The sequence below is a fragment of the Plectrocnemia conspersa genome, unplaced genomic scaffold (genome assembly GCF_051122295.1).
Source record: "Plectrocnemia conspersa isolate PC_06_02 unplaced genomic scaffold, ASM5112229v1 ptg000011l, whole genome shotgun sequence".
Classification (NCBI taxonomy): Eukaryota; Metazoa; Arthropoda; class Insecta; order Trichoptera; family Polycentropodidae; genus Plectrocnemia; species Plectrocnemia conspersa.
Genome location: NW_028277175.1, coordinates 4,980,962 through 4,996,964, shown reverse-complemented (window position 1 = coordinate 4,996,964; position 16,003 = coordinate 4,980,962). Strand labels below are relative to the sequence as shown.

At 28.5% G+C, this 16,003-nt stretch overlaps 1 protein-coding gene across 8 annotated transcripts in view; it reads right to left on the bottom strand.

The window, feature by feature from the left end:
• raskol (Ras GTPase-activating protein raskol) overlaps positions 1 to 16,003 on the bottom strand; it is a 196,343-nt gene that overhangs the window by 116,795 nt on the left and 63,545 nt on the right. For 2 of the 8 annotated variants that reach the window (XM_088198377.1, XM_088198378.1), the window contains exons 1-2: positions 14,973 to 15,094; positions 5,385 to 6,362 (exon numbers count right to left, since the gene is read on the bottom strand). The exons of 4 other annotated variants lie outside the window; for them this stretch is intronic. In XM_088198377.1, coding sequence (XP_088054503.1) covers positions 5,385 to 6,273 — 889 coding nt within the window. In that variant the 5' untranslated portion in view covers positions 6,274 to 6,362; positions 14,973 to 15,094. Of the gene's footprint in view, positions 1 to 5,384; positions 6,363 to 14,972; positions 15,095 to 16,003 lie in introns of those variants that run through there. 2 more of the 8 variants (XM_088198373.1, XM_088198376.1) reach the window with 2 other exon arrangements.

Below are 16,003 nucleotides of genomic sequence, written 5' to 3'. Positions count from 1 at the left end.
CAGAATTAAAAATATCGTAGACAAAAAAGTGATACTTAAAAATTTACACCAGATGATGCTTAAAGAATTTTTTGTCGAAACTTCGTCGACATGAAAAATAAAACAACGTATACAAAATCAATAAATATGTCTTTTTATAAATTTTAAAAAATAGAGCAATAAGTTCCTTTGATATATTTCAAAAATTTAACGAAGAGTAGTTTTCTGGTAACTTTATCAAAGTAAAAGAAAATGCTATAACATTTTCAGTTGCGACGGTAAACTTGAAAGTAAGTTTCTATTTTATAAAATATAAAGACCGCATTTTACGACTATCTATTATATTTAATTATTGATTAATAAGTACCGTATTCTACTAATATTTTTATATATTATTGTAATTTTGTTATAACTTATAAGACTTTAAAAATAAACAAATTATGTGATAAAAAATTGAATTTTGTTCGTTTTTACGTATCAAAAATTTATAGTACATCTTTAATGTTTATTGAAAATTTACTTATTCCACTAATATACTTTTATTATATTTTAATTTGATTAGCTATTAGCATTTGAGGATAACCAGATTAAAATCAGATTAATCTGAACTTGGATCACTTTTTTTCTACAATCTCATATATATTAGCATATCGATTATTTAATGTCTGACTAATTATACTAACAAATTTTTATGATATTGTAATTTTAATAATTATAAATAAGCATATAAAAAATAACCAGATTCTGTCAGAATAAATTGAACTTGGATCACTTTTCTTACTGTAAAAATTCCAAAAAATGTAGTTTATTCAGTTTATTTTTCTTCTTTGATTATGTGACAACAATGACTACTAAATTGACAATGGATGACAATAAAATGCATATCGAACAATGCAGGATATAAGAATTTTACAAAGGAAGTAATGCAACTACCGCGACTAAAATATTTGTGAAATGTATGGTGATAATGTGATATTTTTTTGCTTTTGAATCAAAAAGTTTCGTTCTAGGAACATATATTTGATATTTGTTATTATAATTACAATAAAAATCATTAACGAGTTATGTTTTTTCAATAATTGTATAATTTAAATTCAACATTAATTGAAAAACGGCCACATTTAACTAACTGAATTTATAGGTAGATATAATAACGTTGTTTTTTTAAATTCTAGATTTATTAATTTGATACAAATTAAGTTTTTTTTAGATAATATGTAAAAGGGACACTATTTCTATCCGATTCGGTTCAGTTTATTTTTTTATTATTTGATTCTGTAACAACCTTAATCAATAGACAATAATAAAATTCATTAAAAACATTAAAGAATTTATAAAAAAAAATAATGTAACTACGGCAAATAAAAATATGTATTATTTAATTAAAAAGGGACATTTATTTTTTTCGATTGTGAAACAACTATAAGCATAAAATTGACAATGGATAACAATAAAATACATATCCAGCAATGTAAAATATACTAATTTAATAAGGAAGTAATGCAACTACAGCGACTAAAAATATTTGTGAAATATGATGATGATGTTTCGTTTTAGGAATTCATCTTTGATTTTCATCAAAAATTGAAAGGCGAACTTGTCGCTTTTGATCGACAAATTTTGTTCTAGAAAATCATCATAGAAAGTTGCACAAAAAAATGATTAGTGATTCAATATTTTTAGCTACATAATAAAGATTATTACAGTTTTTTTGCGCAGTCGGACCTTAAATAATAAAATTTAATGTGAACTATTAAATAATTTTGATTTTAGCACATAATTCATCATTCATGATGATTATATCATAGAGCATTTTGATTTATGATATTTTTATTATTTTTCCATAAGAGATGATTGACTCTTAGGTTTCACAACTTATTGAATAATTTTAAGTTTTTTTAGTCATAATACATTAATCATCGTCATCGATATACTTATCGGCTTTGATTTATGCGTTTTGTTTGAATGATGACATAATGTGGGTTTAAAAGAAATCGTAACAGTTCTCTATAAAAATAATGGTAAGCCATAAAATAAAATTTGTATTTTTATTCAACTTCTTATCATTGATTTTCTTTTCAGGAAAAAGCTGTCGATAAGACGACACAGTAAACTTCTGAATGAACGGTCGACGGCATCTGACTTGTACTGTTACGCTACTTTCCCTGGGAACCGGTCACAGAGCGTTGTACTGAAAATACTTTTAGCGTCGTCTGATAAATATGAATAATTTCAAAATTTCTATTTCAAACACACTTGCACGTATCGCGTTACTTTCCACCCAGAATTAAACTTATTCTAATTAGCTCAGTAATTACAATGTTTGCGATATGATAAAACGTTCGCAGTATTACAATTTACGGTGGAGAAAAGTACATGCGATAGTGGTTACAAAATTTCACTCGCTAACCATACCGGTTGTGTAATAATGGTAATACCACTTAGGTACTTATGATTAACTGCCATGTTAAAATTAAGATAAGATTTATAATTGCTGCCGACATAATATTGCACATTATCTTGAACGGTTAAGAGGCAAAAGTCAAATATGAACAAGTTGTTGCAACATTCTTTAGTTAAGAATATTAAGGGCGAATTTAACAAATATCCGTTTTGAGATAATTACTGTTTTGGAATATTAAGGTGGGTATAATCACTGTCAAAGTTAAGCCACGCCATGACACATTTAAAAAAAAATCAGCACACAGGTAAAAAATACAGTTAGCTTAAAATAACGGTCAGTTCACCTAATAATTCGATAATTGCAATATCCGTTCTCGCTGATTGGGTATCACTAACGTATGTTGTATATTGGCCGTTATTTATCATTATTAATAAACAATCATTAATATAAATATAAAGCACCGAAAAGAACAGTAATATATAAACAAAATTGAGAGTAAACAGAACGGGGCGAGAAAAATCTCGTTTGACTACTACACTTCGGTAGGGTGTCGAGCATCAATATTTACACAACAATCACCAAACTGCTTCTGAGGGCCTTGAACTGAGATCTAAGCAGCAATATGGTCAAAAAGTTTACAGTTAACCGATCATAGAAAGGATGGAATTGAAATTCAGCGTACGAAGAAGAATGATAAAATTGGAAAACGTGACCGTTTGAATCAGTGACAGAAGGAAGTCACGTTTGCCATCTAGGGAATTTAATCAGCAACATCTGGGAAACGTTTCTTATGCATCCTATATATATGTATATATAATAGAGTCGGTAGTTCGATTTGGTGCGAGAGTAAAATACAATGGGTCGTACTGAAGTTAGTGAAGCGAGGAACGATTTGTTGAAATGTAAGATATGAAACGTATGATTTTGTAGAAATTTTGCCGTTTGTGCGTGAAATTTATGTTCGAGTTGAAAATTTATTATTTTTACTTATTTAATTAACGCATAACTGTCATGTGATGGTCTCAATCATATAGCTGCTTTAGTTTCAAGTTTTTTTTGATGCGTGATCAAGATTACACATAACTTGTTTCAAAGAATAACTTTCACGGTAATTTATAATTATTGAGGGGTCATGAATATTGATACTTCAAAGTGACATTAATAGAAATTGAGACAACTTTCCGTTTAATAAGAACATTTTAGTTCAATATAAAAATAATAATAATAATATTAAGAATATGAATGGGACTCATAACGCTAAAAAGCTACTGCAAGATTAGAATCGGTACGACGCTATTAGTGCAAATTTGTGAGTGCAAAGCGCAAGATTATGAGAGAGAAAATGTTCCTAATTTTTTTTAAATGCATCAAGACACAATATTTTTTGCGATTCACTCAAAAATTATTATTCAGATTTATTAAATTATTTTAATAATTATTAAAAGAATAAATTTAATATTTATTAAATATATTTAATTTAACCCTTTGATTTGTGAGTTGATTTAAATTCATGGGAGTGAGTTAATTTTACGTATTTTTCCATAATTATATTTGTTATTTATTTATAATGCATTTATAGTAAATTATAGGAAAAAATCAGTGTTTCTCAACGTTTAATTGCTTTGATTGATTTTACTACTTTTTTGTATTAGTATGTTTTAATAATGTATTTTAGCAATTCTCTAATATTAAATTTCGTTAATTTATTTTACATATTTTTCGGCTTCTGTGAATTTTTTTATATAAATTCAGAGGCTCTCAATATTTATTATAAAATTAATATAACATTTTTTTGTTATGTTCATTTACGTACTCTTTAATTTATAAAAAAATATTATATAAATATAATGTTTTTTATTTATTATTTTTTCAGTTACATATATAAATATATAACTATCTGGGGTACTTCAAAACAGTGAAAAATCGACCGCCGTACATGTACGGCGATACCGCTCAAAGGGTTACTAATTATATAATCGTTAAAATGAACGTTTTTTCCTACATACATAAAATATAGTATTATACATACATAAAAATATAGTATTACTAGTTGGATTTTACTGAACTCTTCAGTATGTATGTTACAGTGTATATGCGTTACCAGTTAAAATATATTTTCACTGGCATTTCAGTGAAATCATATTAAAATACATTTTTTGCTAGAAATATATTTCTACTAGTGAAAATATAATTTATCTGACAGGCGTAAGTGAAATTATATACCGCTCTAAACAGGTTTTATTGACAGGTGTGAAAAATGTAAAAAAAAACGACGTAAGTAGTGAGCAGTTGTAAACGCCACTTGTAGAAGGACACATCACCTGTTGCACGGACGACACATCATCCGTACATGCTTCGCTAATATTAAAAAGTAAATAAATACAGTTTCACTGATATTGAGCAGTGAAATTCTAATGCAATTGTTTGATACATTTTAACTGAACTAGGTAGTGAAATTATTGTTGTACTAGTGAAAATTTAAGATCACTGAAAAATACACATTTACTGCAACATTTGTGAAATTTACATTTGCTGTTGAAACCCAAACATCACCTAAACAAATTAACCAAACCAAACTTGACATAATGGAAGTTTTAAAATTTTACTACAGATTTTCAACTATCCGTAACGTCTCCAGATTTCATAAAATACAACAATATTTTTAGAAGTTCATATGTATTTTTAATTAGTTTATTAATTATTATGAATACATTATATTGATACATCATTTGGTTAGATATTTCCAGTATCGGTGATTAATTGACTACAAATTGGAAGACTATATGCAATAGTTACTGATAACGTTTAGAACATAAAAAAACTGTCGATTGTTCAGAGCCATAAATCAGCTTATAAAATGTTTTAGAAAGGTCAAGTGGATTGACCCCCTCTATATATTGAAGTATGTTACAAGTACTGCACTAATAAATTAATCGTATATGATTCATGTTTGCATTCGCTTTCAGCGTTTTATGACTTGGGTTAACTCGTAAAACCTTACCGTTGGAATTCGCTTCCGCCGTCAGCATATAGAAGGTACCGGTCAGCACGTTGCCTTCCTTTTCAGGAGAATCGCATCCGTTCTTGCAGCACTCCCTGGAACCGTCTGTCTGAGCAGCTGGCTCAAACAAAGCAAAATCCAAACCATCCATGTCGCTCTTGTTCGACAATCTATCTTCTTCGCCATCAAAAAAGCTGTTCCTAACAGGCGAAGTGCAAAAATCTGGACTGTCCAAAAGCTTAGGACTCCTAGTGCATCCTCCTTCGCCGTTTGCTTCACAGCAACAAGTATCAGAGAAGGGTTCGTACTCTTTACCATCAAACTGACACCTTTCGAAGCTATCGCAAGAGGACGTCGATAAACATTCTGATTTATCTTGATCATATGCCATTGAATCAACAAAGTACACATCTGAAGAAGGTATTCCAAGTCCAGCTTCATACTCAGATTTTGTAGTAACGTAAAACACGCTGTTGATGAACGGTATCCTATCGAATTTCAAAGGTTCTTTCTTTGAACTCGGAGGCAGCTCTTCAAAGATCAAGTCTTGCAAATTCGATAGAGAGCCTCTCCTATCTTCGTAATCTGCGAAGCTGGACGAATCGGTCAAAAACGAGGAGAAGTCTTGAGACGTTTCAGATTCTAAGAAGTACTTCTTCTTGTACGACTCGTACTGGAAAGAGCAGACAGTCTCTGTGGCGCTTTCTATGCATTTCGAAGACTTTTTCGATTTGTAGACGGGATCCTGCAGAATGTCGGCGATCTCATCTATGTTGTTGAGTCTGGAGAGACTGCTGCTTTGGTAGATCGTCGGCTGCTTCTTCTTCTTGTCTCGCGTCAGCGAAAGACTTTCGCCGGCGGACAGTAGGTTTTGTCGCCAGTTAGGCATGATGCTATCATTTTATGGTACCATGTTCACCACCCATTGATTCGATGCACACTAGTCACTTCACTTCACTTCACAGCACACGCCCATTACTAAAATACACAAAAAATATCTAAATTGGGCGTTGGAGATGACTCAATCAGGTGTGTCGGCATTTGTGCATCATTTTTTTATTATCAGCGTACGATTGGGTGTAAAAAAAGGACAAAGGCAAATGCTATTTTGGTATCTCACAGATGATTATCATGCTCATAAAAAGGATTGTAATGACAACTGGCTGTGGTCACGTATAAATATTTTGAAAAGGCAGATGTTATCTTAGTAACGCTGTTGAGGATTTTAGCATGTAAATGCTATATAGTAGCATGTGGGTTTTATAAAGGTACACATACAAAAATATTGTACAAGTAAATATAAATATTAACTTTGAAGAACATATTACAACTTTTATCTAACCATTCAGACAGATATAATGTAAAGGATAGCACAATATACTTACTTTCCTTTTAAAAAAAATACTAAAAATTCAAGAGTAATGCTCATTTCAAGATTCTCTATAACTAGTTTTGTATAGCTTGTCAGCTGTCCCCACTGATAGCTTTTATAATATTAAATAATTTTAATTAACAAATTATTTATGCATATAATAATAGTAAATCTCTACTGATACGCCGTTAGGTTACTTACAAATTAATAATACATATTTTAATACGACGTAGTTTGAAATTATATAATTTTAACTTGAGGTAAAAACATATATATTTTAGTAGAAATAGTATCACATGTACTTTATATATATATATATATATATATATATATATATATACGCTTTTATGGTAATATGTACATGGAAATCTAATAAAATGAGTTGATTAAATTAATATTATGTACATTTCTTAGGAAATAATTTAAAGTACGTTAAAATAAAGAACATAACGATAAAATTGCCAATGGTTAAGAATAAAATGCACATCCAACAATGTACGATAATACGAATTTAATTAGGAAGTAATGCAACTACCGCGACTAAAATATTTGTGATGATATGTTAAAATAACGAACTTGTCGCTTTGATCGACTAGTTTGATTTAAAGTATATAATATTCATTGAGTTAGCAATAGTTTAATAAGAATCGATATAGACATAAGAATATATATTTAGAACAATCTATATTGCAAAATCAAAGTTTTAAAATATAGAATAATTTATATTTTAAAACGAACGAACACTACTAAAATCTGTTATCAACTTTGATTTTATATTTTATGCATTTTTAATTTTTTTAATTAATGATTAATTATAATTTATCTGTAAAAATTGTCAATGTAAGAGAATCTGGAAAAATATATAGTAGTTATATATTTAGTGTGTCTAAAACCGATTAAAAAATTACTTATTAATATGTAATTTAAATGTCTTTTAAATTAGAACAAACTTATATTTATTATTACTTTTAATCAAAGTTATACAATATTTCAAATGCAAAAGTTTAATCAAACTAAAACATACAAAAATTATTGTTCTAAAAAGCTGTGTTTAGTTTTGTTGTGCATATGACGCTACTGGTTGTTATCTCGATTAAATTTTGAATATAGATTTTATTGCTTTTATTTATAGACAATATAAAAAATTATGCTCAAAACTAAAATACAATAAAAATCGTATTAGAATATTTTTTATGAGTTTTTTAAAAAATATCTAAAAAAATAATAAACAATATTTTTAGGCATGAGTAAGAAAATGTGAGTTTTCTGCTTTTATTTCTAAGCATTAAATATATGTATCTATGCAACTTCAAATTCAGACTTATCCAGAGAGAGGTTGCATCAAACAAATAAAAAAAAATAAAAAAAAATTATGATGCTCGATCGTGACTATGACGCCACTGGTTGTTATTTCGACTATGTTTATTAGTTTAAATTTTAGATTAATGTTTTTTATTATTATTTTGATATCATGAATATATTTATGAAAAAAATAATAAAAAATATTTTCAAGTATATATGTATATAGTACATTAGTAAATGTGACTTTTCTGCTTTTGCTTTTAAACGTCACATATTATATTTGTGTATCTATATAACTTTAAACGCAGAATTATCCATATAAAAGTTGTATCAAACTCAAACAAATAAAAATTAATTATGTAATCGATTGATTACGCCACTGGTTGTTATCTCGATTTTTATTAGTTAAATTTTTAGGTAAATATATACGATATATATTCGAAATTTAAATACAACAAAACATTGTTTTATATAATTTTTTAATATAAATATTTATGAAAAAGAATTTTAGTCATGTGTATAATTACTTCAAACGCAGACTTATCCATTTACATATAGATTGTATCAAACTCAGACAAATAAAAATAATGTAATAAGTATGTAATCAATTGTAACTTTTTGATATTTAATTCTGCCTATCACGCCAATGGTTGTTCTCTCGATTATTTTTATTAGTACAAATAAAAAAACTATCTGAATTTGATAAAAGCTTTCTCTGGATAAGTCTGCGTTTGAAGTAATATAGAAACACGTATGTTACGTTTAAAGGGCATAATTAGAAAAGTCGCATTTACTGATTTATGCCTATAATTATTTAAAAAAATATTTTTCATGTTTAAAAATTATATAAAACGATTTTTAGTTGCATTTTAGTTTCGGTTATATCATCTATGTATTTTTATAAGAATTAAACTAATAAATCGAGATAACAACCAGTGGCGTCAAGGCACAATCAAACATCTTTAACTAATTTTTCTTTGTCTTTATTTAATAAAACCCAACAAAAAGCAGAAAAATTGCATTTATTTACTCATGCCTAAAATATTTTTTCATAATTATTTATCATATTAAAAAATTAAACAATAATATAAAACGATTTATTTTGCACTTAAGATTTGAATATATCTTGAAATATATAATAATAAAAAACATTTATCTAAAAATAAACTATTTAACATAATCAAGATAACAACCATTGGCGTCATAAATACAATCAGACATCTCAAATTAACATTCAATTATATAACTTGTTTTTATTTGCCTGAGTTTGATACATACATTCTCTAAATAAGTCTGCATTTGAAGAATTATATACATCTATACACATATGTATTCTTTAAAACTGAAAACAGAAAAGCTCATGCCTAAAATTCTGCTTTTTGTTAGGTTTCATCAAATTCAAACAAATAAAAATAAATTATGGAATCGATCGTTACTTTGTGATGTTTGATTGTGCCTATGATACCACTGGTTGTTATTTCGATTACCTTTATTACTTTATATTTTAGATATATATATATAAAATTATTGTTTCACATTTTTTTAATATGATGAATATTTATGAAAAAATAATCAAAAATTATTTTAGATATGAGTAAATAAACGTTACTTTTCTGCTTTTGGTTCTAAACGTCAGATATGTGTATCTACGTTAAATAAAATGCAGATATATCCAAAATAATGTTAAATAAAAATTAGACTAATATATGTAAACAAACTACGTAATCGATCATTACTTTTAGAAATTCGATTTTTTTTTTTTCAATACACCACTGGTTGTTATCTCGATTGTTATTTTTTCTATTATAAAACATACTAATTATGAATGTTTTCAGTATCTAGTGCAAAAGTTATAATGCATATATAATTGGATTTGGATGTTTAGAATAAATCTAAAAAATGGACTAAAATATTGATGAAACGCATCAATGGATAAATAAATAAAGACAAATTGTATAATATATTTTTCATACATGAATCGACGCATCGCTACTTGAATAATGATAATAACGGAAAAAATAGAAAATCATTACTCAATGATCCAAATTACGATTCCGACGACCGGTTACGGAAAATTTAGATCGTTTTGCAATTTTCGCGTAACGACCGCTCGAGCTTAACAAATTTCGTTACTATCACTAAAATAGTGTTCACTTTGAAAAGCGTCTTAACACCATAATTATTGCCATGTCTGTAAAAACGAAAAAAATAACAAATCGATCGTTTATTTATAATATAATTTTATATGATTAACGAGCGTTAACATTTTAATGGTGTACTATTCATATTTTTTATTATACTTATTATAATTTTATTATTGAAATTATTACTAGACTATTCTAGATGACCTGGTCATATAAAAAAACGATAACAGTACACACTGTCGTACTATATAAACCGTAAGAGAAACGTCCGAGTCATCTTAGTCAACAGTTTCAGAGTAGCGGCATCGCAACTTCAACTTCAAAAGGTTGATGTGCATCTGCCAATGATTACTTAGACACATAAATAAGCCTATATGTGTTAACGGTCCGCAGAACTCTCTATAGATGACTAAAAAAATATAATCGTCCATTAATGTATTTGTGCTTCGGTCGATAAGGAACATAATGTGAGAATATACTCTCTCTCTCTTTCGAGCAGATGCTCTTTATGGGTCATGGGTTAAATGGGACCCCTATGCGCTCAAAAAGGTTTACATATCCATATATGTGGAATCTATATAATACCATTTAAAGCCGAATTGTTTGAATACTTTTAAGAATCGTCAGAGAATGATGTCATATTTAAAAATCTCCAGCGATCAGAGGGTTAACGTCCCTATACGAAATCCCGTTCATATGTCCGTTCAAACCGCACCTAATCGGTAATGTGGCATTTTTAGCCGACGAAATGAGATCGCAGAAAATTTATCGACGGCAATTTTCCAATCATGAATTTTACAGATGGACGATAACGGTAGGGAAACTCGGCAAATATAACGGACAATCATTTCGTTCGCACGGGAACAACCATAAAAAACGGAACACCTTCTGTGCTGGGTAATTAAGGTGGGCCTCTAAATTTTTATACTTTAGTACATATACACAATGGACCACACACGATCGAAATCTGAGCTCAAAGGGAAGTGTTTCCAAGAGGCGACAGGATATTTGGATTTAAGAGAGAATGAAACTGAAAAGCCGAAATAAAATTGCGAGAAATCTGCGAGCATCCGGGCATTATTATACATCGTGTGAGTGCAAAAATACTCGACAGCTGGATACGTGGAAGGAATGGACGATTTTAGCTGAGAGGTTTCTTGAATTTTCACGATATGAATTACAATTACATAACGACGTAGGAATAACAAAAATCGAATGCGATTTGGAAACGCGTGGGAATCTACGAAAGGCGCCCAGAGGCTTGAATAGTCGATTTGGTACCGTTATGGGCTAGAATTTATTAATGGTTAATGGAAATCTGTTTGATTTGAAGATAAATATTAACAATAAGTTTTCATCGATATTAATTACATAATAATTAAAATGTCTATGGCTTTGCTTTTATTTTCGTTTTTGACTGTGTAAACAACTCTAAATTAAAAATAAACAAAAATAGAAAGAATATCTGGCATTAACAAAAGGGAAGTAGTGTAACTATCGCGATTAAAATATTTGTAAAATGTATAGCGATGATCGATTTTGAATCGACAAGTTTTGTTCTAAGAATTTAATTGCACTAAAAATATTGTTTTGTGAATTATAGATAATAAAGTGTTGTGTATTTTAAACTTTTAAAATTTAAATAGACAATAAAATCCGGAAAGTTATTTTAACAATGTGTTAATTGATTGAAAAACGGCCGGATTTATTAAAAAAAAAAATAATACGTAAATATAATGAAGATAAATATTGTACTTCATTGCAAGTTGTGAAAGTGTTTTTTAGTTATTATTTAAAGACACACTTTATCTGATTTTGCTCAGTTTTTTTTTCTTAAATTGCTTAGCAACATTAACCATAAAATTTAAAATGTACGATAATAAATGTACATTTAACACTGCATGCTAGACGAATTTAAAAAGGGAAGTAATGCAACTATCGCGACTAAGCTATTAAAATCGTACAAGACAAGACTACGTATGGTATCTGAATTCGTTCAGTTTTTTTTCTTCTTAGATTATGTAACAACCTTAACCATAAAATGGATGGTAATAAATTTACATTTGACATTGCAGTATATAATAATTTAATAAGGAAGTAATGCAACTACCGCTACTAAAATATTTGTGAAATGTGTGGATGTTGATGTTTTAAAATATGTACTTGTCGCTTTTGAAGAAAATAGTTTTATTATAAGAATTGATCTTTGAAATCTGATTGTGTATTGTGTCTTGTATTATGAACTTTTAAAATCTAACGATAAGTAATTTTAGCAATTCGATAATTTAAATCAAACATTAATTTCAAAATTGTGGCATTTAGTTAACAGAAATAACACGTAGATATAATGGCGTTGTTTATTAAGTTGATAATAAGTATGGTACTCTATTGAAAGTAGTAGAAATATTTTTTTAGTTACCATTTAAATAGACTGTGTAGCAACCTTAAACGTAAAAGTGTACGTTTTACATTGCATGTTAAATGAATTTAAATATGGAAGTAATGGAACTATCGCGACTAAAATATTTATAAAATGTATGGCGATTATATGGTAAAACGGTGAGCTTTTCTTTATGGATCTACAAGTTTCGTTCTATAAATCAATTCCTGAAAGTTATGAGTGTATATGGTTTTTAGTGGTTACATGCTTTCCGCTGATTTGAAAAATAATCATTTGCAGAAATTGAAAAAAAATCACCAAGCATGCTTTTGGATCGTCTTCTCGCGAGCAATGGGTAATGTATTTACAATTCCAAAGAGTGCCAAAAATGGTTATGGTGTGTGTTTAAAATATTGTAGGTGAACTAATACCAAAATAAACCTCTATATTTTATTTATTTTCTGTTTATGTTATATATGTTTAGTTAAAATTTGTTTGAAGTAAAAATTAGCTATTAAGCTAAATAAATTAATAAAATTCAAATAAATAAATTATTGACTGTCCTATATTCCATTCCTCGAATAAATGTTTTATGGGGAATAATAATTCGAAAGTGAATCTATTTTGTATCTATTATAAATGATATAATTTCTAAAATAAACATTTTTCTTATAAATTAAAGTTATATTATGAATTTATTACTCATAAATAATGCATATAAACATGTTAACGCCTATTGTATTATCTTATAATAATACAAGGTAACGTTAGTTATAAATGTTAAAATTGATTAATGAAAATATTTACATCATAAAATCCCTACTGCGGTGGGGTAATATCGAACTGCATTATTTCGATTTTTTCATTACAACACTTCGAATGCAAATTAACGGATTAACCGAGCGGTAAATTACACCGCTGAAATCTGCCGAAACGTTTCGCTTTAGATTTAGTATTTACACATGTAAATATACGTTTTTAGTCTATGCACATATTTACGAGTGTTATGGTCGAGCGATTGCGATCGGTTGTTCGAAACGTTTCACATACATAGTACGAAAATGAGTGATTGTACGCAGAGTACACATTGTTGCCGCTTTTTAATATCGACAAAAACTCATTTCAAATGTACGCGCAGAGTAAATGTATACAATAACCGCACACATTTGGTAATTTTCGCAACGTATGATTATTAATTTTGACATTTGCACCAACCGGTGTTGCCATAACGACAAAAAATATGGTTAATTTTAGACGTATTTACATTCTCACGCAAAAATAAATTCTTTATATAAAAAAAAATTAATGACGAGAGATAATAATATTATTTAATAAGATCATATTTAATCATTTTAAGCAGGGGTAAATTATTTCTTAATGGGGTAAAAATAAAATATTGGTGTAATGAATGTTAGCAAATAAATTAAATCGCACAAAAAGTACTATTTATTAAGCGAGCCTATTTTTTTGAGTAAATAATATTGAAGAGTTTTTCTTGAACTATGTACACTAGAACAATGAACTGTGATTATTATTTATGTTAAGAGCTGCAAAGGCTATCAAAATGGTACAGGAGGAAGTGATACAAATGCTGCAACCTTTGCGAATAATGATTTAACACTTTATTTTCAATAATTAAATTTAATTAATTAACAATAATTTAATTTATTAAAAAAATGTAATTCGATATTACCCTATAAATTTTGTTCGATATTACCCCATATAAAAGGGGTTGATTTCTATAAAATTAGAAATTGTATTATAAAAAATATGTTAATATATTCCTAATTTAAGCAGTTTATCTTCCATTTATTTATTTTGTTAATTAAGTTTTCTTTAGCATACACAATTTTTTACTACGCTATATGGATAATATTTGATAAAACATTTTAAAGCGGTGTTTTTCGTATTATTTTAATTAAGTTTCGTTCATTATATGTATTTCCAGTTTATTAATTTAAAATGCTACTGTCTTTTATGTGTAGTATTATATATGTACATATATTTCTTACTTCCCAAACACCCGATTTTAAGAAACGTTACATTAAAAAAATAACGATTTATCGGGATGACAATTAAGCGTAACACCATTGATAGGGGAAAATGGTTCACAATAGATCGCTTAATCGATACTTAATCATTTTATCGGTATATGATTGATTCTTAAAATATTATTTTAACTCCAAGAGAAACTAATCATATAAACATGGCAATTGCATTATTATATATGCAACTGTCTAAATACACCAATGCATCAAAAATGTAAAAAAGCGTATTTTATGCACAAATGCCGGCCCATGTCACTAAATTTGGATCACACGACACAAACGAATCACAAATTAGCACTGATATTTTCGTCGATTAATTTGTTTGGTACACTTTTTAACTACTTTTTTCGATATCGATCGTGGCGGTAACGACGAACGCGTGCGACTCACGCACGAAGCCGGCTCGTGACTGACTAACAACTTCGACCAGAAGGCCCAGCTGGTCGCGAGACCGTTACTTCAATGGAGCGGGCATGGCCCAAAGTGGCCAACATTATTTTTTCACTCCCAATCATCCCGCGTGAACGATAAAATAAATATCGCAGCAGGATTTGAGATGCATATTGTTTGTGATGGTGATACAACGACGTGATGTAATTTGCAAAAACAATATACATTTTGATCGATTTAAGGATATTTAGATTAAAAAAAATAATTATAAATCATGAATTTGGGCGGATGCTCTCGAACTGACTGTGTTAACGCAATTAGGGTATAGAAATTATTTTATTAATTTCGGGTGTAAATAGATAATGTTGTCTTCAGTGCTGTATTATGTGAATATGTACAAATATGTAGTAAAAAGCATTTCATTCCATATTTTAACAAAAATCATGTTAAAGGGGTTTGCCTTGATTCATTTTTGCACGAGGGCCCAAAATTTCAAGCTACGTCACTGTCTCAATAAATATTAAAAAGGTATTAGTATTATGTTTTGTCATTTGCATTTCCAAAAAAATGGCGTTTAGCGGCCTGGCTAAAAGGCAAGTCAGAACAATAGAATGCTAGCTATGTATTTTCTTTTCAAAAGCAATATAATTTATATAAAGTTATAAATGGTACGATGCAACTGCAGCTTAAGACTGTGAAACTACAAATTTAATTATTGCCGCTATTTATACAACCCAGAAAGCAAGCGCCTATTAAATCACATAGAATTGTCTAATAAGGTATTTAAATTTCTGTATAAAAAAATGTGTGAAAGTATTTTAATTTTTAAATATTCAAGCTTTTTCAAAAATTAAAAAAAAATTGAAAAAGCTTTCATGTTGAAATTCAATGGTGAATCTGACTGGCTAACGAACTTAGTAGAGATACTTTATAAGTGTTGATACTTTTTGATCAGGTTGACCAATGAACTAAACCGAGATTCT